The sequence below is a fragment of the Scomber scombrus genome, chromosome 18 (genome assembly GCF_963691925.1).
Source record: "Scomber scombrus chromosome 18, fScoSco1.1, whole genome shotgun sequence".
In the NCBI taxonomy this organism is placed as follows: Eukaryota; Metazoa; Chordata; class Actinopteri; order Scombriformes; family Scombridae; genus Scomber; species Scomber scombrus.
This window is the reverse complement of record NC_084987.1, coordinates 26,147,491-26,170,574: the sequence shown is the minus strand read 5'-3', so window position 1 is coordinate 26,170,574 and position 23,084 is coordinate 26,147,491. Positions and strand designations below refer to the sequence as shown.

The 23,084-nt window shown below is 39.4% G+C and overlaps 2 protein-coding genes across 2 annotated transcripts; both read right to left on the bottom strand.

Moving 5' to 3' along the window:
• Positions 1 to 406: 406 nt before the first annotated feature.
• On the bottom strand, positions 407 to 12,381 carry ube2z (ubiquitin-conjugating enzyme E2Z). The gene is made up of 7 exons (XM_062438324.1): positions 11,571 to 12,381; positions 9,399 to 9,471; positions 6,313 to 6,500; positions 6,077 to 6,188; positions 4,444 to 4,556; positions 4,265 to 4,355; positions 407 to 3,017 (listed from the first exon to the last, which is right to left on the bottom strand). The coding sequence occupies exons 1-7, from the start codon at positions 12,005 to 12,007 to the stop codon at positions 2,835 to 2,837; spliced, it is 1,197 nt and encodes a 398-aa protein (XP_062294308.1). The 5' UTR covers positions 12,008 to 12,381; the 3' UTR covers positions 407 to 2,834.
• Positions 12,382 to 15,511: 3,130 nt separating this feature from the next.
• atp5mc1 (ATP synthase membrane subunit c locus 1) lies at positions 15,512 to 21,177 on the bottom strand. The gene is made up of 5 exons (XM_062438325.1): positions 21,101 to 21,177; positions 19,564 to 19,611; positions 17,865 to 17,945; positions 17,476 to 17,654; positions 15,512 to 15,962 (listed from the first exon to the last, which is right to left on the bottom strand). The coding sequence occupies exons 2-5, from the start codon at positions 19,600 to 19,602 to the stop codon at positions 15,848 to 15,850; spliced, it is 414 nt and encodes a 137-aa protein (XP_062294309.1). The 5' UTR covers positions 19,603 to 19,611; positions 21,101 to 21,177; the 3' UTR covers positions 15,512 to 15,847.
• Between the last annotated feature and the right edge of the window lie 1,907 nt (positions 21,178 to 23,084).

The following is a 23,084-nucleotide window of genomic DNA, read 5'->3' as shown; positions in this document are numbered from 1 at the left end:
AAAGATACTATCAGCCCCTACATACTTACATACCAGCATCTATGTTCAACACAAATATATTCCTCCTGTATAATATATTTGCTAGTTTCAAAGCTAAATAATTAATATATTTTTTTAAATATATTTTAAGGGAAAAAATGCTTTCCCCTCTGAGTCTGTCAGAGAAACTGTATGCCATTACATTACATTACATTGGCCCTACACTTCAACTAACATACCATTTTCAGCATTTTGATTGAAGGTGTGACTGTCCTTTGGTCATATTTAGAACATATTTCTGTTTTGAAACTTAATAAATGCACATAGGATTTGGGTAGGTTTACCACAGGTCCACTTTGGATGGGGTCCAACATTTTGGACCCATGAAGAACTCTTATTAACAACAACAAAAAGTATAGGTCACATGTATCAGGACTGAACAACATTTTATTCTGTACTTTTCCAGAACTTCTGTACAATACCAACATTTTTTCAAGACCTGGAAATGATCATTTCTGTCAGTAATCCAGACTTTATAGAGCCACAGAAGAACCCTGCTATAAGCACAACACAACACAACCAAACAGGGATATGATTTCTTCACTTCCACTTTCAGGAAGCGTGTTGCAATCAACATTTTGGCAATCACATATATTCTGCTAGGTGCTGCTTTTCATAACCATTCTATAACATAATAAAACAAATAAAAAGGAATGCCCTATATTAGTAATCCCATTTTAATCTTCAGCAGAGTCTAACCTGACCAGAGGTCAGAGGCACACTGCTCTTAACATCAACATAGCTGTAGAGAGCTAAAAGCAGACGCTGGAGGACAATGGAAGGCAGACAGGACATAAAACAAACACAACCAACCAACCAACCAGCAACTTCTTTCTTCTTTGTTTGACCTCTTTTCATCACGTTGGAAAGCTTCTATAAAAATCTATTTGGATTTAAAGATGGATTCTGCTTTCCACAAGTCTATCTTAACACAATACAAAAGATATTATCTTTAGATAATTAAAATTAGATATTACCTTAAGCTGAACTCTAGGATGGATTTTTGCACAGAACAAAATTTCTTGTTGAGACACAATGTATCACTTGTCTATCACAGTCAGTATAGATAAGAGAAATGATGACAGCTACATATAACTTTCCATGTATGTATATTGTATTAAGATAGACTTGAAAAACTCTGCTTCCTTCTCTTCTCGTCAAACAAGTCCCTTTGTGATTCTAAACGGCCCTGACTGTGTTCACACTGCAAGCAACTCTGTTAACAGGTTTGTTGTTTGTTTCCTTTGTCATGATGGCTGACAACACATGCATAGATAGAAATAAAGTGTCAGCTGAGAAAGGTTGGCTAGTAAGTGCCTGATTTCCCCCTAAAACCAAATCTGTGTCAAGCCTGACATCTAGTGGTGGGTTAGGGTGCACATGAAATAACTGCTATTAGTTAGGGGTTTACAAAGTGTTAGATTTTTTTTTTAGAAAAAAACCTTTATATTGATGTCTTTAGTTGTCCCCTCCTTTAGCCTGTACAAAGTGACAGAGTTGCCCTACCTGCAGTGTGTGAACACATGGACAGTTATATAGAAGGTTCTTCTTGTCTTGCCTCCATTAGCCCATCTGGATCTAGCTAGAGTACAGGATGGTTTGATTTGTGTCTTGATTGGTTAATCACTAGAGCCGACAACCCCAACAACAACTGAATTGAATGAAGCGTCCTACATACTGCAAATTATCATTCCTTTCAGCACAATGAGAAAACAGTAGAACAGAGAGGGTGAAACGTTTGGATGTCAATGAAAGTGACATTTTTCCTAAACGGCTTCTTCTCTGGTAAACAGATTTACTGTGAAGTCAACAGCACTATTGGAACTGAAAGCTAAGCAGAACTCTTTTTTTTTTTTTTTTCATATAATACACAGGAATCATTGTTTTTAGAGCTGCTGATGTTTTATGCGGCCCGGCTGTGGAGGCAGCTGAGGTCCAGTCTGAAAGAGCCGTGGCGTGGCTTTACCTCGGCCAGAGGAGACAAGGCACGTGACTTGCGAAGCCTCTGCAAATGATCGCTTCCTACAACCACCTTCTACTGCAAAAGGTCCATTACAAACGTGTACACCAGGCTACTTTGAAGGAGAGCCTGCAGAGTGCTGCCTTGATGGACACCGTCATCTTCCACTGGTCCAACCAATTCAGCCCTAACTCAGTCAGTAAATGGTCTGTTCGTCTAGTCCAAACCTGCCTTGACTTAAGAGCCCAAGTCAGTAGATCTCCACCAGATAGACTTTGCATGAGTAAAGGGTATACAAAATGTTTTATAGAGCTGTAAAGACTAGATTTCTTTTTGGGTTTGTGGGTCAGTGTGGAACGACTGCCTTAGAATGTTGCCTTATGTGCTTGTGTCCATTCCTACTCATTCAAAGGTTCAAGCTATGAAACTAACCATTTAGATCTTCACGCAAATAACGGCCGGTTGATCTTAAAATCTATCAGGCATCTGGACAGCCGCCTCCAGTTTTAGAATAACGCAGGATGTCGAAATGATAGCTGGTTAGCTACAAAAGTAGCATAAATGCACCGCTACAGGCCAAATTTGCCAGCATTTGACTAGCGGATGGTTTTCATTTTCAATGCAGTATGGTCAATGTCAAGAGAGCACTACAATCTTTTTTCTATCTCTCTCTGCAACAGCCATACAACAGAAGCTATTATTCAGTCCTTAACCCTGAAACATAGGCATCACATTCTCTTCTGTGATGTTGTTCCTCCACTGCAAACAAAACAAAAAAGGTCCCTTTGTATTTAGTTCTTGGACCGGGGGTTTGAGTCCAGCACCGTGGAGGGAGTCAGGGCTGGGAGCTGCCCTGGCTGTCGGGGTCCGTCCCTGAGGAGCTGGTGTCTGAGTCTGAATCGTCATCGTTGTGGTTGTCCTCCGCCAGGTTTTTCTCACGTATTCGCCTGTGAGTGGCGCCGAGGCGAGCCATGAGGCCCTGGTAGTCAAAACGACCACGCTTCTCGCCAAATGGGTCCTGAGTAGAGGAGGTTGGAGGGGACATAGAAATACAGAGGTGAGCTGAGTGCAAAGTTCCTCAGTTTGCTGCATCCTACAAGCATATTTGCAGTCCAATTTACCAAATACACACTTCTGATTGTGTGCTTAACATATAAAGGCCAATTCAATTTATAACAATGCTGTTAGAAGACGGAACAAGGCTTACTATTCTCTGTCTCTGCATGTTTTATCTTGTGCTGCTGCAGCTTTTGTTAATCTGAAAGCATTCCATTCAGACTTGTGTCGTGTTGAAAAGTCCAAACTACTGAGATCGCTGTTATGACTTTCATGCACAACTGACCATGTTAAACTGCCATCAGATTAATGGAAAGGGGTGCATGTCCGAAAGACGCTGTAGTGTGCTTGTTAGGATAACAGCTAAAAAGCTCAGTATGTTATTAGACTTAGACAACCCCTCCTCCCTCTAACAGTGGTACTGGCCCAGCAATAAAACTACATTAGCAGCAAGACTAATAGAATGAGGTTAATGTTTTCTCTACTACAGTCTTCCGAGACTACTGTCAGTGTTGTGATGTAAAAAATATTATTTTACATGGGTTTCCAAGATATATTGTTTTAAATGTCGTTCACTCAGGTATATTATTATTCTGACAACACCAATATTACGCTTGTTCATAATGTTAATATTTTTTAACATATTTTTTTTCTACTATTCTTTTTATTTCTTGTTCTTGATTCTTTCTACTGATGCTCTTCTATTTTTACTATCCACTTTGCTGCTGTAACACTGTAAATTTCTCCACCATTGGGCTAATAAAGGATTATCTTTTTGCCGCATTGGAAACAATATTTTGTTATGTGAAAATATACAGGACACATTTTCCCATTCCTTTGAATAAGAAAGTGTGTCCAACCTTTGACTGGACTGTAAATAAATGAAACTCATGTTCTCAATTTTGTCCTTTTCTATACAATCCTTCTATCCTCACTGATGAGTTATCACTTAATGTTTGTGTTTTTTCAAAAGAAATAAAAACTTTATTTATTTTCCCCACAGAAAACATAACCAACTGTGCAAGTACATTCTGCTCCCTTATTAATGACTCCCAGTCACTATCAAAACAGTGTATAGTACATATATTGGAAAATCTTTGTATCATTAATATTCATTTCACAGACTTTCCTCACATTCTCACTAAACATATACAAAGTTAATTGACATAGTATGACATACAAAATAAAAAATAAAATAAATATAGTCACCTGCATGTTCTGTCCCTGCAGATGCAGTCTCTCTTTGCAGACCCCCTCGTAGAAATCATAATATTCTAGGAAGGACTTTTCCATCACGCTCCTAAAAACACACATACGCACACATCTATCAGCTGATAGGCAGGACGAAGAGGGCTGATACAGATGGAGGAAGAGGAGGTTAAACTTACCACAGAGCTTCAGGACAAGGAACTTTGCCCTCCAGCATGTCACACACAGCCACCCTCATGGTTTCATGGCGGATGCACTCGTTGTAGTTCTTACTGTCCCCTGGGTGGCGCTCCTGAAACACATACACAGGCCACATCGGGTCAGCTCGTAAAATATATTAGTCATGGAACATCACACCTGATTATATTTCAGTGGAATTATCTAAAGTAAACATAATTTCTCATATTAGTACAAATAATATACAAAGGTTTTAATCACATTGCATTTGTGTATCGTGTATGGAACAAAGATACGGCACATCAACGACCTGAAGCTAAACATCACTGATGCCATTGCCACCATTGATGAGGCTCTGCTACAGCCAACATGGCGAGAAATCGAGTATTGTCTTGATGTGCTTCGTGCAACTAATGGTGCCCATATATCCCCCTTTTCCACCAAAGCAGTTCCAGTGCTGGTTCTGGGCCAGTGCTTAATTTGGAACTGGTTTTCCTGTTTCCACAGACAAAGAACTGGCTCCGGGCCAAAAAAACCGTTCCAGAGTGGCACCAGTTCTTTGCTGGGCTAGAAGAAAGAACCACTTACGTTAGGGGGCAGGGGGCGGGGTTATTGAAACCAACCACAACGAACAAGACCGCGGTGAATAGATAAAGAGTGAATTATCCCTTGAACATTTGACTGATGGTGAAAATCAGACACATTTGCGTTGTGAGTTAGCTGTGCTCTGCTGGCACCAGCACTGGAACTGCTTTGGTGGAAAAGGGGTAATAGAGGTTTATTAAATGACTTTTGTAATACATTTGTTCAATTGTAAAGAGACTTTATGGAAACCCTCTATAACAAAACGGTAGACATTTCTCTTTTGAGCTGTTCAGTTTTGCTGGTAGGTGTTGTGTGACCCAGTTACTGTATATAAATATGGACGACGTTCCTCCACTTCCAGTCGCAAAGTGAAGCCAAAATATCACATCTTCAGGAGCGGCCATCTTGTTTTTGTGGCGTCATTTGGAGCACGTCTGCACAGTACAGTAACTGTTTTGAATGAATGATTTGACAATATAAAAAACGGGGGTGTGGCGTCATGATTGACAGCCGATCTCAAACCTTTGTCTGACGGAGGTTTGAGAACGGCTGTCACAGCTGTCAATCATGATGTCACGCCCCCTTTTTTACATATCGTCAAATAACTAATCTAACACAAACTTATCACAAAATGAGCACTTAGACAAACATCAGTGTGATAAGAACGACTTAAATGACAAAAACCATGACATGTACTTTTGATTTTTTAAGTTTGGCTAACATGGAGGGGGTGGGATTGTAGACCTATACTGCAGCCAGCCACCAGAGGGCGTTCGAGATGCTTTGGCTTCACTTTTTTAGGGAGCTGTCACAATGTCCATACTTATACAAGTCAGAGTGTGACACACATTTAGAAAAATAGGCTAAAAATTGAAGAAATGATGGGTGTGATGCATTATTTTAGTTTTTATAATGATGAAGAATGTACTTTTTACATTTTTAAAAACATATATGGTTTCAACTTAAATCCTACAATGTGCCGTTAGGGGTCAAGCCTCTGAGCCACATTTACAAATAAGGATTTACCCACTAAAAGAAACACAGTAATACCTGCTCAAAGCCAGGTTCATTGTGATAGGGGTTCTCCGTCATCAGAGATTGGATGGAGATGAGGACAGATGAGATACTCTGAGCTGGACTCCATGCTGGACCTGTCCATGTCCTACACACACACACACACAAACACACACACACACACACACACACACACACGTATTATACTTGTTTTTCACCATGACCAACCAACCTTAGTTTATTTCAAAATTCTGGAATTAAGCAACACTCACCCCAGGATGCTAAGGCAGACCTTGCCGTTGCGGTAAAAGTTGGGGTTGAAGCGGACCGTGTTGTGCCCGGTGGTGATGAGTTTGACCCGTGGGGGGTGGATGGGGTAGTCGGGGGGGCAGCGGAACAGGAAGAGGAAGAATCCCCCCTCGTACGGGGTGTCAAACGGCCCTGTGATCAAAGCGTGGATCTGTGGGGAAAGAAGGAAATAAAAGTATGTTGAGCGCAGTAGACACATTGGAAGGGTGTGAAGAGAGAGAGAGGGGGCGGTGAGAGAAGGGTGAAACAAAGGGATGGATGAGAGAGATCATAAGAAAATATGCCACAGTGCAGAAAATTTGACCTAGAAAACAGCAGAAAATATCCTGCTGCGAGGGAGAAAATGAACAAATGAGAAGGATGACAAGTTTCAGTGATTCCATGACCTAAAATCTTCACTCTGGTTAAACTGGAATCCCCTATCCATACAATCAGTGTGACACATGGTGCTAAAAACCCCGACACTGGCCAACATGCCCACATTATCTGTCAAATCCCAGTTTCTCTAAAAAGTCAAGGACTAATTCAATGTATCTGTTAAGCATTAATGTCTAAACTCAAGGTCTGCTTACTAGCTTTTTCCAGCGCTTTTTCATCTGCAGCTCACAGGCTTCGTCAGCAAATGGGAGTTTTTCCAGTTGCTATAGAGATTGCTAATCGTAAACAAAGCTCAATCCGGAAAAGGAGATGTTGAAATGTGGATAAATGCGCTGGAAAAAGCTCGCAAATGGACCTTGAGTTGAGGTCATATTAGGGCCGATTCTACTGCAGGGACTTCGGGGTAATTTTACGGGGCCGTGACCATTGGTGCGTGTCTCCATGGCGGGAACCGCCGCTGAAGAACAATCTTCCGGAACTTATACAGGGGCATAATGAGTCCCTGACACGGGGTATGTTCTCTGTGTGGCCCTGAAAAATTCCTGCGTGGGTCTTGAGGTTGATTCAGCGCTGTTTGGTTATACTCAAAGCAGGATGTGATGTCAACAGAAAGCGCCAAAATAAGCGCCATTTTATGATGGAAACTGTTGCAGAATGATTAGGTCACCTCCAGAGTGTGGTGGGTCCTATCAAGGTCCTACTCTGCAATGGAGACACAACAGCTGCCAAGTTCCTGCCTCCTACATTTTACTTAACTAACTTCCTTAATGGAAACAGGACTATTGTTAAAATTAATCCTTGGATCATATTTTCAGTTTATCTTCTCTTTAAAATTAGTTAATAATTAATATTTCTGCTAATTTAGTGTGAGATGGATGTTTCCAACAAACAGAGCAGTAGTTGTACTCTTTGTCTTTGTTTTCTCTTCTAAATAATTTTAACTGACCTGTAGGATTGTTTCCAACCTGTCAGATCGTCTGACCGCTCGTGTTTCTGACCCCTGATCTATTGTTAATGATGGTGCTGCGTTCACAGATCTCAGCATTGACCCGTAACTTGGTAACTGATTGCCTATTTAACTTCCAAAATGCAGCGTACACAAGGTGTCCGTCGATATTAGGGCTCAACAGATACTGGATTTTTGGGGCCAATTCCGAAAGAATGAAAGAATTCCAATATCAGCTGATAGATTGTTTATAAACAAAATATATACATAAACACACATTTTACAACGATCCCTCAAATGTGTTTATTAGAGCCCGACCGATATATAATCCGCAAATACATGCATATGTTTTCTGATATGCACTGATCATTTTTTTTAAAGTTATTTAGGGAGCATTTTTTGTATACCCTTTTCCTTCATTGAAGTTTAATATACATGTAAATATTTTTTTGTTATTTATAATATTAAAATAATATTGAATTCCCAGTGAAGCGTTTATTGTTTAACAGTAAAATATCATGGCTCAATTACATCGTTATCACAAGTGTTTATGAAAACAATGTGTGTTTATAATAGACATGTATATTCTGTATGAATAAAATGATCGGCCAATATATCCATACTTGGAATTTCTTTACTTTCTAATATGGTATTGGTCTGTAGTGGTTATCAAACACTCGACAAAGATACTGTATGTAATAGAGGTCGTGAGATTTTACAGCTTAACAATACACTTTATTGTATTAAATGACATCAGTGCAGGAAAGAGGAAACTTTACAGGGAATTTAATAAATATAAATAAAAACACATAGAACAAAAAACATGAACCTGAATTAAGAAAAAGGATCAAACATAAAGACATAAAGAAAAAAAAGAAAAATATATGGGTGATTATTAGACAACATACACACTGATACTGATCTATCTGTCATGGGGGAATACCGGCTGATCGATATATATTCAGTCGGTATATGTGCAGGCGTCTCCGGTGCATTGCAGCATGGACACCACCTCACTGACAACTCATTTAAATCAGTGTTGGTGAGATATATGCACAGTATTACACAATTCTAAAATATACTGCTGTTTTTCACCGGATGTATAAAGTTATTATGTTAGGAAAGCTGCGTACTCTCACACACTGACCCTCATCAAGACCAGTTAGCTTTACTGTCAGTTATGTTTCATATTGCAGTTGAATGGACAAAGGACAACAGTGAATGTATGGCACACAGTGTGCTGCTCCTTTCTATTTATTGTATCAGGAATAAAAGACATCAAGAATGGGAACTGTATCAAATTTGCCATCCAGCATGAGAATGTTCATGGCAGCTGCTACATAATAATATTTTGTTATGAAGGGAAATTAAATATGTGACGAGCATCATTATAAAATGTGGCTTCAATTCTGTCTCTCTCTTTTTTTTTTTTATATCCTTCTTATTTTCTCTGGTCTCAATTTCTTCTTTGTAGTTTCTTCTTTGTTTTTCTTCCTTTTCTTTATGTTGTCACTTGTTCTGTCTTATTATCAGCGTGTCAATCAACTGTGAAGCACGTTGAACTACATGAACCTGTTTGAAAGCTGCTGTATAAATAAAGTTTGACTGATTGATTGGTTCGTGTGTCTCCAGACTACACTACGCTACACTTCATCAACTTTATATCTATTAACTTATCTCTCAAGTCATGTTTTGCAGTTTTAAATGAAGCCCCTGACACTTTACCTTGGTCATGTCTTGAGGATCAGGGACGACAAACATGCCCGGTGGAGGCTCCTTGTAGATGGACATGATGTCCCTGCAGACAGACACAGAGAGGGAGGGAGACAGATGAGACTCCAGAGAGGACAAAGTGATTGTAGACATGGAAAGAAAAAAATGTTGGTAAAAGTAGAGGAACATTTAAAATGTTGATCTTAAGCTTTATGTGAAGATAAATGATTATTTAAAGGATCAGTTCACACAAATCGGGAAAATGTATTATTTGACTTACAGCTGGTGGCGTCTCACCAATGCAGTATAAGTACTGCAGTATTATGAGTGATGTAGTATGCAGTATTACAGTTAAAGTACTGCAGTATTATGAGTGATGTAGTATGCAGTATTACAGTTAAAGTACTGCAGTATTATGAGTGATGTAGTATGCAGTATTACAGTTAAAGTACTGCAGTATTATGAGTGATGTAGTATGCAGTATTACAGTAAAAGTACTGCAGTATAATGAGCGATGTAGTATGCAGTATTACAGTAAAAGTACTGCAGTATTATGAGCGATGTAGTATGCAGTATTACAGTAAAAGTACTGCAGTATTATGAGCGATGTAGTATGCAGTATTACAGTAAAAGTACTGCAGTATTATGAGTGATGTAGTATGCAGTATTACAGTAAAAGTACTGCAGTATTATGAGCGATGTAGTATGCAGTATTACAGTAAAAGTACTGCAGTATTATGAGTGATGTAGTATGCAGTATTACAGTTAAAGTACTGCAGTATTATGAGCGATGTAGTATGCAGTATTACAGTAAAAGTACTGCAGTATTATGAGTGATGTAGTATGCAGTATTACAGTTAAAGTACTGCAGTATTATGAGCGCTGTAGTATGCAGTATTACAGTAAAAGTACTGCAGTATTATGAGTGATGTAGTATGCAGTATTACAGTTAAAGTACTGCAGTATTATGAGTGATGTAGTATGCAGTATTACAGTAAAAGTACTGCAGTATTATGAGCGATGTAGTATGCAGTATTACAGTAAAAGTACTGCAGTATTATGAGCGATGTAGTATGCAGTATTACAGTTAAAGTACTGCAGTATTATGAGTGATGTAGTATGCAGTATTACAGTAAAAGTACTGCAGTATTATAGTGATGTAGTATGCAGTATTACAGTAAAAGTACTGCAGTATTATGAGTGATGTAGTATGCAGTATTACAGTAAAAGTAGTGGTTTGGTCCTCTGACTGATATATTATTATTATGACATCATTAGATTATTAATAGTGAAGCATCAGTGTTAGAGCAGCATGTTACTGTTGTAGCTGCTGGAGGTGGAGCTAGTTTACACTACTTTATATACAGTTAGCTAGTTTAGTCCAGTGGTTCCCAACCTAGGGGTGGGGCCCCTCCAAAGGGTCAGCAGATAAATGTGAGGGGTGGTGAGATGATTAATGGGAGAGGAAAGAAGAAAAAACAAACTTCTTTTCAGTTTTTGGACTTTTTCTCTAATCTTTGATTTTTGCTGAAATATTGGATCATTTGAACATTTATTGAAATGAAAGCATGTGAGAAGTTTAGAGGGAAAATCACTATTTGGTGGAACTGTTAAGAACTCGTAAGCATCTGAAATGTGAGCCGACTACACACTGCTTTTTGTAAGACGTCAAAAGACAAAAAGGATGGAAACCACTGGTTTCATCTTTAACTATGTGTTGTATTTTAAAAGCTTGTTATATTATCCATTGTGTCAAATCTTCATCTGAAAAGTAACTAAATCTGTCAAATAAATGTAGTGGAGTAGAAAGTACAATATTTCCCTCTGAGATGTAGAAAGTTACATCACAATAATAAATAGATAGAAATAAATAGATTACAAGTAGCTCAAACTGTACTTAAGCAGACTACTATGTTTTGGCAACATGACAACAATCAAACGACGATGATTAATAAATGTTTTTGTCAGTGTAGTGTTCTGTTTATTTTTTTTGTCTTAATTATAGTAAAGTCTTGAGTTTCTTGCAATTTTCTGTCCTCTGTAAAGTTTAACGACAGTGATGACAGCAACTTCATGATAAGCTTTTACTTTCGATTTTTAATCACCACCATTAGGCCTCAGCTTCCTTAAATACACACAACACAGACACACTTGTGTATTATTGAAGTGAAGTGTTTGTATTACCTCTTTATCCTCAGGATGCACTGCTGGGAAGCCTTCTCGTTGTCCCAGTCCGTACTGAGGGTTGGGTCCCAGGAAGTGGCGTGGATCTGGGACAGGAGGCCTGCTCCTGCCACCCCGCCGACCCCTAGCCCCACACCAGTGAGAGGAGAGGAAGCGTGTAGGGTCGGAGACACGGCCACGACCGATGGAGAGGAGCCGGGGGTGAATGTGTTCCCAAACCCGGCTGTGGTAGCTGTGAAAGCGGTAAGGCCACTATGCGCCGCCGCAGCGGGAGGAGGGGAGGCCAGGTTGGAGCTGGAGTGAGCACCGCTGGCTACAGAGTGTCCACCCGGCACAGAGTTGGCCAAAGTCGGCAGTAGCGAAGCTCCGCCGCCTTGTCCGGTAACGCCTATGCCAAGGGCACCGCCGCTGGACTCCTTTCCGAAGCTGTCCGCCATGGCTCGGCTAGCAAGCCTGTGTTAAACCACTGGTGTTGACTTAATTTATAATGCTAACTCTAAGCTACATTGACAGCCGAGTGCGAAGTTACGTCGACTTGTTTTGTTGTCCACTGGGATCAGAGAGCAGGCGAACTGCGCAGAGGCGAGGCCAGAAAACAAGGCATTTCTTCCCACGACATGGTGGCTATGTATCGTTAGCTTAACTGGTTCTTTCCCCCGGGCCTCCAAAAAAAGTATCAAGTCGTCAGTGAAATGAGCTCGTCCGCCTCGTCGCGGCCTACAAATCGACACACCGCCCGCTTGTTATCAGTTAGAAGGAATATATTAGGAGAATATTTGATTTTCTACCGAGCACTTCCCTGTCAGTCCGCTCGTAAAACGCAACTTCAGGGTCTGATTTCTATGTGGTGAAGATCCGCTCAAACGATAAAATACAGTACATCCGGTAGGAAGCTTCAAAATAAAAGTTGCGAATATCACAGCAAGAAGAGGTCAACATTAAACATTTACTTATTAAATTAACAAATGTATGGAAAAATGTTTTTAAAAATAATAATGTTAATCAGATTAAATCTATTTTTTTATATTATGAAGTCCAAGCCACACAGAGATATTGTGATGGCATTAGCAGTATCACAATCAAGACATTTATTATGTATAACCTAGTTTGTACCACTTCCTCACATACTCCTCTTTATGGAGGCCTTTTGGTGCCCACATTTGCCCGTTGATTTACTTTCATGTAACATCTATTCATGTTACATCATTAGATTTAAAAAAAAAAAAAAAAAAAAAAAAACTGCAAGATATTAAGTTTTATTTATTTATTTTGATCAGGCTCTACAGAAATACGACACAAGACTTGACCCATTCTCTTGATGTTGATAATTATAGTCACTGTTAGAGACCTAGTATCTACATATAAACACAGACTCCAAACAAATATCCATCCTTGTACTACTCGATCTCAGTTCTGCGTTTGACACGGTTGATCATAACATTCACATGTCATACAGAAACATAACATAATTACCATAATTATGCTATAGTGATGCTCACTATATCCTGATGATCTATCTCCCTTCTGTCACTCAATGTATCAATGATATCAATCTTTGGATGACAGAAAACTTTTTACAACTAAACAAAGACAAAACAGAAATACTTATTTTTGGCGCACAAGCTCAGAGACAGACAATTGCAGCACATCTCAATTGTCTGTCTCTGGAGAGCAAACCTACAGCAAGAAATCTGGGAATAATAATGGACAGTAATTTAGATTTCAAAACTCATATCAACCACGTTACAAAAACAGCATTCTATCATCTCAAACTAAAAAGTTTCCTGTCAAAATCCGATTCTGAAAAAATAATCCACGCATTCATAACAAGTAGATTAGATTACTGTAATGGCCTTTTCACCGGTCTTCCAAAATCCAGTATTCACAGGTTACAACTAATTCAAAATGCAGCAGCACGTATTCTCACTGGAACTAAAAAATATCAACACATCACTCCCGTTCTTAACCCTTATGTCGTCCTCCCGGGTCAAATTGACCCCGTCTGTTTTGACTGTTCCTTCTTTCCTCCCTTCCTTCCTCCTTCCTTCCTTCCTTCCCTTCCTTCCTTCCGCCTCCCTTCCATCTTTCCTTCCTTCCTCCCTTCCTTCCTTCCATCTTTCCATCCTTCCTTCAATCTTTCTTTCCTTCTTTCCTTCCTTCCTTCCTTCCTTCCTTCCTTCCTTCCTTCCTTCCTTCCTTCCTTCCTTCCTTGCATCCTTCCATCTTTCCTTCCTTCCTTCTTCCTCCCTCCTTTCTTTCCTTCCTTCTATCTTTCCTTCCTTCCTTCCTTCCATCTTTCTTTCTTTCCTTCCTTCCTTCCTTCCTTCCTTCCTTCCTTCCATCCTTCCATCTTTCCTCCCACCTTCCATCTTTCCTTCCTTCCTTCCTTCCATCCTTCTTTCCCTGACTCGAGGACAACAGGAGGGTTAAATCTTTGCACTGGTTACCCATCAGGGCGAGAATTGATTTCAAAGTCCTCCTCCTGGTTTACAAAGCTTTAAATGGCCTCGCACCTCAGTACATAACAGACATGCTCATCAGTTACACACCAGCAAGAACCCTCAGATCCACAGGCAGCAGAAATCTAGTTATACCTCGCACAAAAACTAAGGAAGGGGAGGCAGCTTGTTGTGTTTATGCCCCACACAGGTGGAATACCCTGCCTGAAACAGTCAGAGGCGCCACATCAGTGACCATTTTTAAAAGCAGGTTAAAAACTTTTCTTTTTATGACAGTGTTTGGTTAGGTGTGTATAGTTGTGTGCACATGTGTGTTTGATTGGACTTGTTTATCTTGTTTTACACTTGCACTTTATTTGAGTTTACCTTTATAAATAACATTTGACTTGACTTTGACTAGTATGTCCAAAACTAAATATGGAGTTGCAAGGTCTCAGCGTTATCCAATCACAATAAAATAAAAGGTGTTTAGGGGACATGCCCAGGGGCCCTTGGGGGTACTAATGCAGTCTTGCTACCATGTGATAACTAAATACAACAGGGACATATATGATATAACAAATATTGTAATTAGATTAACTCTGTTGCGTATTTACTTACATTATAGTACCGAACCTGTTTTTGCATGTCAGTGGCTTACTACAAAATAAAACACTTTGCATTGGTTCAACCTCTATAAAGCTTCCTGTAGTGTTTTAGATGTTTGAATTGCTGGATGTGCTCAGACTCCAGTGCAGCTATTTGTTTCCATTCATTTCTTCACAGTATTAAAATTAAATGTCTGCAGACATTCATTCTGAGGTGATTAGATTAGCCACTACAAAATAAATGAATCAACACATTTGAGGAATCTTGTAAATTGTTTTTTCCAGGCTAAATTTTTTTCCCCAAAATATATGTAAGTATTTGCTGCTTGTTTTATTATTGTTAGAATGAATACTTGTTTTGGAATGTGGGTTAGAAGACTAATAGACTTCACCTGTGGCTCCTGTGAAATTGTGATACGCTTCCTGACATTTCAAAACAAAACCAAAAACCAAGAAAATCAAGAGCAGACAGAATAATGAAAATAGTTGTAGTCCTAATGAAATACCAGTCAAGCTTCAAGACTGAAACAAGTTATTTTTTACTGCTTACCTAGAGAAATGGATAACAGCTGCCCCATGAGGAAGGAAAAGTCAACTGATTCAAGTTTTGACACCTTTGCTTTTAACCTTAAACCACAGCTGACCAACTCATTTTTAAAGCTCCTATCAGAATGTCCAAATAGGGGACTTTGGCTTCTGTGAGAAGACGATACAAATCATTAATTGGCTGCTTTCAAATAGTGAGGAGACACAGGTGGGCTGAATGCTACAGTTTGTCCATATTAGCTCAAGATCATTTCAAGAACAGCATAAAACCTGAGTGATATCTGAATGTGTCACTTGTTGCATTTTCACACTACTGACAATGAATAAAAGATGAAGACACCACAGATGGTTTAGTTATCCCAACCATTTATTTTGGACAGATTTCAACCGAAGTGAGGTTTTACATAAAACTTCAGAAAAACAAAAATAAAGTGTAGGAACATAAAAATGTAGGATTGGAGGTTTTGTTAACCTCAGATGTAAATATTTTTCCTTTTAAAATTTCTTCCGTTGATTGGAATGGCCTAACAGGTCGTCCGGAGTTTCCCGTTCTGGAAACCCCCCCTCCAGGTAGAAGGAAGGGAGGGGAGGGAGGAAAAAAAGGAGGGAGCACCAGGGGAAAGGAGGTAGAGGGGGGGTAAGAGAAGGGGAAAAAGGGAGGTGTGGGTGTGTTTCAAAGGTTTTTTTACATGGCGAACAGGATGAGGAACGCCACCATCAGACAGAAGAGACCCATAGCCTCAGACAGAGCGAAACCCAGGATGGCGTAGGAGAAGAGCTGCTGCTTCAGGGAGGGGTTCCTGTGGAGGAGAGCACAGAGGTACACAGAGATTAATATCAATTTCACTACAACAGAAATGATTCTTCAGAGTGGCGAGAGCATTGTGTGTGTGGGAGACCAAAGAAAGGCGCAAAAACACAACAGTCTAGATGTGATTGATGACTCATGTTTCACCTATTATCTTATCGTATTTAGAGTGGAAGAGTGGAAACTTTGATCACTGCGGTTTTCAAATGTGGCTGTATCATCCAATAGGTTGTGTTCAGGTCTGCTGCTTTTTATATTGCTTCTCATTTTATGATCTACTCATCTGTTTGAATGTCCTCGGGCCTCTTTTGATCAGAGTCTCTGATCATTTCTACCCTGGTTTTACATGTCTGTTACTAAATGGTTTGTTTAAATAACATTTTGGACATATAGAGAGGATGAACGAAGAGGTGGACTGGAATTATATGATTTGGTACAGTGAGTTTGTTATTGTATCTATATTCTCTTGTGTTGTTTTGAATGGTTATTTTGTTGTTCATCTAAAGTTTGCCATCATTTCTATTTATGTTTTACTCCCTATATATTTTATTTAGTTATTTTAACATGTTCAAATAAATAAATACACTAAGACAAAGCACTAAACTAAAGGATTAGATCCACAGAGATGTATTGATTTTAGCACAAAATCACCCAAACTGTTGAAAAAAAGTAGGGTTACAACTACATTTTCAGTATCCAGTAAGCAGTAGATTCTTAATTAGTTTAGTCTATTTAAAAAAACAAAAAAGCAAAATAAAAAAGGCATTGACAGTCGATTTCAATAAGTAATTCCTTACATTAAACATTTTGGCTTGAAAAATGACTGAAATGATCAGCTGATTATAAAAATAGCTCATTACATTTTTGTCAGCTGTCATTTTGGTTGTAAAACAAAGTGGCCTGTACAGCTTATATACATAATACCTGCCTATTTAAACTTACTGCAGGTCTTAATAGTAAAAATCTAGTTTAAACTGCAAAATCTATGTAATCCTTACATCCACTATTAAGACTACACTAGCTTTCATTATTTACCTGCTGGTACTCTTCACTATGACACAAACTTACTTTCATCTCAGTGGATGAATGAGTCATATGTGTCCTTAAAGGTTACATCACTGCAGTGATGTAACCTTTTAGGACACATGTTGTTCCTTCACTTGGACATTTGAGCATCACAGCAAGCAATTAAGTTATGAATTAGGAAAGGAATATGACGTATCCAACAGCTAAATCTTTCAAATGAATAATATTTACATGTTTGTAGATCTTGAAAAGAAAGAAGTGAATAAACTTGTTATATGGAGGAAAAAACCCCCAATAAGACATGATTATTTTTTGTCATGGAATTGCTCCACAAATGTAAAAAGTTATATTGTTAAACTTGAGATTAGTGCAGAAAGTTAAATAATAAAATGATACTGATATGAGTAGTAGACTTAATGTTCACAGCTGGATATGTCCACAGCTGTTTGATACTTGCTGCTGTGTGTGTAAATGGTTACCTGGCATAGCCAATGATGAGGCTACCGAACACTGTTCCGATTCCAGCTCCTGAGCCAGCCACACCCACTGTGGCAGCACCGGCACCAATGAACTTGGCGGCAGTGTCGATGTCCCGGGACACAGCGCTGGTCTGGAAGGAGCGGCTCAGGACTGCAGACTGGCTGACTGGCAACAGTGCCTAGAGAGAGAGGAAGGGAAGATTAATGTCTACAGTACATGCTGCTACTGCATCATTTAATCAATGAGTCAGCTGTATAGTAGCTTTCCCTTTAAAAGCCACTTTGTAGAAGATGTAATATATCCTGATGTGTATCAATACTGTGATTTGAAGTTTAACATATCCTAGTGTTTGTGTTGTTTCTAAAGATGACCGAGGTCAAACACTCACCTGCTGCTCCACTGTGACTTCAGGTCTGTTGAAGAGGGAGACTGAGACTGGCCGGGCGAGGACTCTGGACCCTCCACGCAGCTACAGAGAAGAGCAGGATCATTACAGCCACACGCTTTCACAAGGAAACTGTATGTCAACAGTACTTCCAAAATGTCAGTGTCCTCACAAATAATGGAATAATCTACAGTGATTTTACAAATTGGGAGTCATGATTAGTAATTAGTTTAAAACAAGACTGCTTCTTATTGTTTCATTTAACAAGTCTAAGGCTGCTGAAGAACTGCTTTAAAAAATACTAAATGACCAAAAAGTGAATTTGCTGCGTCCACAGACGCTAATCTAACTAAGAGTCTGAGAAATAGGTGTAGCAGGCTGATAACAGGTACCAAGCATTAGTTGATGGCAGAAAAGTAATTGGCAACTATTGCAATAATTGATTAAAGGGGGCCTATTATGCTTCTCCTTACGTGCAGTCAGATGTTCATATCAATGTCAGATGTTGAAATTAAATATGGTGAGAGTGTCAGACAACGTAAAACGTGAACATATGTAGTAGTCATCTCTGAGCAAAAAGCAGCAGCTTCACACTGCTGTAAACGTTTCTATTTCCAGCTCAAGCTGATGTCAGCTCACAATTCTTTAATATGATCATCTGCTCCAAACACAGCACTCACTGCTACGCTTGTATTATCATTATAGTCTTAGTCCTTATTTAGTGAAACGTTTTAATATTACTAAACACTAATGTGACCCCAAAGCAATCAGAACAGAGTGGAGCATTAAAGAGACAGGAGCTAAGACTGCCTGTTAAGGGCCAGCATAAAATAAATATGTTTTTTCTTGAACTGTGAATCATGCAAAGCTACCCTAATAGAGTCCAAAAATAGAAATATAGAGCTGGAAATGAAAATAATACTAATAATATTAGTAAGTCCCCTTTAATTGCTCAAGTCATTTTTTTTCAATGAAGTGACAATCTGATGCTTTTCCTCATCTTTAATTGTAGTTAATCGTCTTTGGATTTTGAATTGTTTGATCAGGTGCATTTTATCATAATGTGAACAGTTTTGTATACTCAGATCAATAATGAAAATAGTTGCCCCGATGTTAACATGTAGGAACAGTTTCTCTCGTGGTAGCACTTAGAAATCTTATAGACAGTTGTGTGTGAATGTTGCAGACGAGAGAGACTTATGGCTAAATCTGATTTACATGATTCCTGCTTCAACATTTGGAAGCTTCCCTTAGAATTACATGTTGTCTCTCCAATCATCTTTTATGTTGTGTTTATGTTCTGTCAATCCTGCTGAACAAAGTGTCCAATGTAAATATGGAACTTTGTCCTCTGCAACACTTCCATGACCGAGATGCCCAACATGCTGAAGGGTCAGCTGACGTGGAAATGCCACAAGCTGTGCGACTGTCATGGAGAGCATGGACCAAACATGGCCACCATGCACTGACTACTGCAACAGCTACAACTAATGTCCTTGAAGGTGAAGAAGAATGCAGAGAAGCTTTTGCAGCCATGGATCTTTAAATGTGAGCAACCTCTGAGCTTATGTCACCAAAATGAAATGGATTGGGTTAAGCCTTTTTTCTTTAAAGTCGAGATGGTTTCAAAGCTAGGAACCCTCAACCATCCCAAGTAATCAGCTGTCTCAAGATTATTCCGAAAAAGCAGCAGCTGACGTACCACGGCGGGAGAAGTGACAAACTTGGCGCAGGCGTACATGGTTGGAACCTAGAAAGAAAGAAAGAAAGGAGGAGGAGAAACAGAACATTTGTTATAGTACTGTGTAACTACTATACTAACAGACTACACATACACACCAATGAAAGATGGACAGATGGTGAACACGAGGAGTTGAACCTGATTGATTTATCTAAATTTTGATCTTAAATTGTTGAGCCTGACCTTAACATAAGGATGTCAGACATATTTATCCACTTCACAAGGACACAGGGGCTGCTGGTCTATAATTTAAGGGAATTTAAATAATTTTGCAACCTTACAGTGTCTCAGTGAACAAGGGGAATGGAGGTGGAAGCTGCAGCTCTGTGCCACAGTTTGTTCTTAGCTAACCTGACAGCTTTACTGTAGACAGAAGCTGCCTCAGGTTCAGTTCAGGGTCAAAGTACACAGACAAGCTCAACTAAGTAAGTTTCCAGTGCATTAATGCCGTCAGTCAAAATAAATCAGTTTGAGGATAAATGTCACTGCAGCAGTACACAGAGGACAAGTCTAGGAACAAGTTGGTCATGTAGTGCAACTCTAGTCTTTTGCTCTTGGGTAGGTTCAGCCAACAGGCTAATCCAATTGCATTGTCTATAGCGAGGATCAACCTAAGATAAACCGCTAAATGTCCACACACACACATGCTGCAGAATGAATGGCTTTAACGCCCTCACTTAAAGACGCCATTAGCTGAAAGCTGGAGGACATATCTGCTATGAAGTGTCACCTGGTTCTAGTGCAAGAGTCGGAGTGTCAGTTAGAAATGATTCATGTATTTTATGGGGGGGGGGGAATAAAATAAAATTAATAGTGGTAAAGCTAGAAGGAAGGTTACACTGCTTGTTAAGGCCAGCTGATCAGGCTAGAGTTAGCTTGGTTGCCCTGGTACAAGAGGGGGAGTATGCTAAGTTGCTAAGCTAACCAGCCTGTAGACTTGAAGGTCAAAAATGAACCGTAGACGGTCACATGGGGCCTGGAAACCGGTACGATGCAGTCCCCGCTAAAACAAAGCGTAACCTAGCTATGCGGTGCAATGACAAGGGGCGAGATTGCTCCGAGGGTTCCCCCGATAGAAGTGTCCTTGCAGCGGCGGACTGACTCGGAGCCCAGCAAGGCCCCGCAGCGTCAGACATTTTACATCCAGGTGCCCGTCAGAGTTGCTCGGCTGCGTCGTGCCTGGTGTGTGAGCCGCCGCTAACGCCCCCGTAGCATTGCAACAAGAAGCCGAACCGAACTCTTAACATCCACACTGCTCCATTATCCGACACATACACATACATAGAACACACACACTAATGAAGTCATTCCTACGACCCAAGTCATTGAATGGCCGACCTAGCCTGCTAGCTACACTGTTAGCAATGAAAGCTAGCTTTATAAGCGTTTTCCTGACAGCTCGTACGGAGAAGTTAAAATATCACATTCACATGCATTTGAAACACGGACTAAAAGTGAGTATAAATGAAGTGTGGGTGTAGTGAAAAGCAAGTATTACCAGTTTGTTACAGCTTTCGGAGGGTCCGGGATTAGCTGGTCTCACACACAGCGGCAGTCAATGAATGTAGGAGGAGGTGGACTGTCACCTTGTCATTTATAAGCTCAGTGTCTACGTCCTAAACGCCCATTGGTCAGAGAGAACTCCCCTTCATTCATAATTGGCACAGGGACACGTCACAGCAGTCCTTTTAGCCTATCGGATAGAGCTTTGTTGAACTACAAGGTTTTGACTGGCCAAGAGGTTTTTGAAGGCGGGACTGCAGGGACTTTCATTAATTTTATTGGACAGTATTGCCGGGAATGACGAATTTACAAGGAGCGACCTTTCAAAGCACATCCAGTGTCCTATGTATTCATTGGTTAGTATTTGGGAAGTCCCGCCTTCGGAAGAATGATCTTTTCTTAAAAAATAAAAAAAATAAATTATGATAACGTTGCCAGAATTAACTAACTAATTCAGTTATATGTATATCTATATATATCTATATATATATATATATATATAGATATATAACATATATGAAACATTTTACACACACAGTCACAATTTAACTGGGTGAAAGAGGACAGACTGAGCAGTTATGCACAAGCACAGGTTACACAACCTACAAAATCATGTAGCAAATGAACACAATATCTAAGTATAATGTTTTCAATCAGCAGTTAGGTGTTCATATGAATAGTGAAAGACGTTTTCCTCTCTGTAATCATTCCTCCTGTTCATACTGACTATTAAAAGATCTCCTTCAAATGTGCTTTCAATGGAAGTGATGGAGGTCAAAATCCACAGTGTGTCCACACAGTCATTTCAAAGTAAATGTGAAGCTTATATGAGTCTTCATCAGTGTGAGTTAGTCATATCAAGTGATATCTGACACATTTACAGTCTTTTTAGCATCAAATTCCCTCTTAGTGTTTCCCTGTTGAGCTGTGGTGGAAGTATAGTAACAAAAAGACTTTGGTACTAAAAACACTGTAACGTTGAAACATAGAAGATGAAGATTTGACTGAGACAGAAAACAAAAGACACATGTCAAGATCATGAATGGCAGTCAAGGTTAGTTATTTAACATATAATAATGTTTGGAGGCTACATATTTTATAAATATATTCTTTTCATGTAACAACACACAGTTGTCTTGCATTGAGTTTATAACTGTCTGATAGTTGCAGTTCCTCCTGTTTAAAGAACACACATCACATGTGGTGTTTTTTATTTAAATATATATATATGAAATTCTTTTAAATAATAAATTGTTATATAAATAATAACAATAAAATACATTATTTATTTATTTATTTATTATTGTAATAATATATTATCAGAACACCTTTTTATTTGATATTTGATCATATTTAGATCAACTAATAGATAATAATGATAACAGCCAGTATGAATGTGCCCAACTATCAAATACACAGCATGTCAATCAAAATGTTGTTCTTTCATTCCTTCCCTCCTTTCCTCCTTCTCTCTTCCTTCTTTCCTTCCTTTCATCTTTCCTTTCGTCCTTCGTCCCTTTCTTCCATCCTTCCTTCCTTCCTTACTCCCCTCTTTCCTTCTGTCCTTCCTCCCTTTCTTCCATCCTTACCACCTTCCATCCTTCGTCCTTTCTTCCTTCTTACCATCCCTCTTTCCTTCCTTCCTTTCATCTTTCCTTTCGTCCTTCCTGCCTTTCTTCCATCTTTCCTACCTCCCTACCCTCCTTCCTTCCTTCCTTCTTTCCTTACTCCACTCATTCCTTCCTTCCTTCCTCCCTTCCTTCCTTCCCTTCTTTCTTCCTTACTCCCCTCTTTACTTCTGTCCTTCCTCCCTTTCTTCCATCCTTCCTTCCTTCCATCCTTAGTCCTTTCTTCCTCCCTCCCTCCGTTCCTTCCTCCCTCCCTTACTTTGTTCCTTCCCTCCTTCCTTCCTTGCACTGGATTTATATCGTATATTGTGTTATAGCTGTGAGCTAAATATGAACACACACATGCCTCCA

Bases quoted from the DNA above. Each gene is read 5' to 3' on its own strand.
- atp5mc1 (XM_062438325.1), bottom strand. From the start codon at position 19,602: ATGTACGCCTGCGCCAAGTTTGTCACTTCTCCCGCCGTG. The intron at 17,655-17,864 runs GTGAGTGTTTGA...CTCTCTCTCTAG, and splicing joins AAGTCACAGTGGAGCAGCAG to GCACTGTTGCCAGTCAGCCA. The intron at 15,963-17,475 runs GTAACCATTTAC...TCTCCTCCACAG, and splicing joins CTCATCATTGGCTATGCCAG to GAACCCCTCCCTGAAGCAGC.
- ube2z (XM_062438324.1), bottom strand. From the start codon at position 12,007: ATGGCGGACAGCTTCGGAAAGGAGTCCAGCGGCGGTGCCCTTGGCATA. The intron at 6,189-6,312 runs GTGAGTGTTGCT...GTGTGTGTGTAG, and splicing joins GTCTGCCTTAGCATCCTGGG to GACATGGACAGGTCCAGCAT. The intron at 4,356-4,443 runs GTAAGTTTAACC...GTGTGTTTTTAG, and splicing joins CCTTGTCCTGAAGCTCTGTG to GAGCGTGATGGAAAAGTCCT.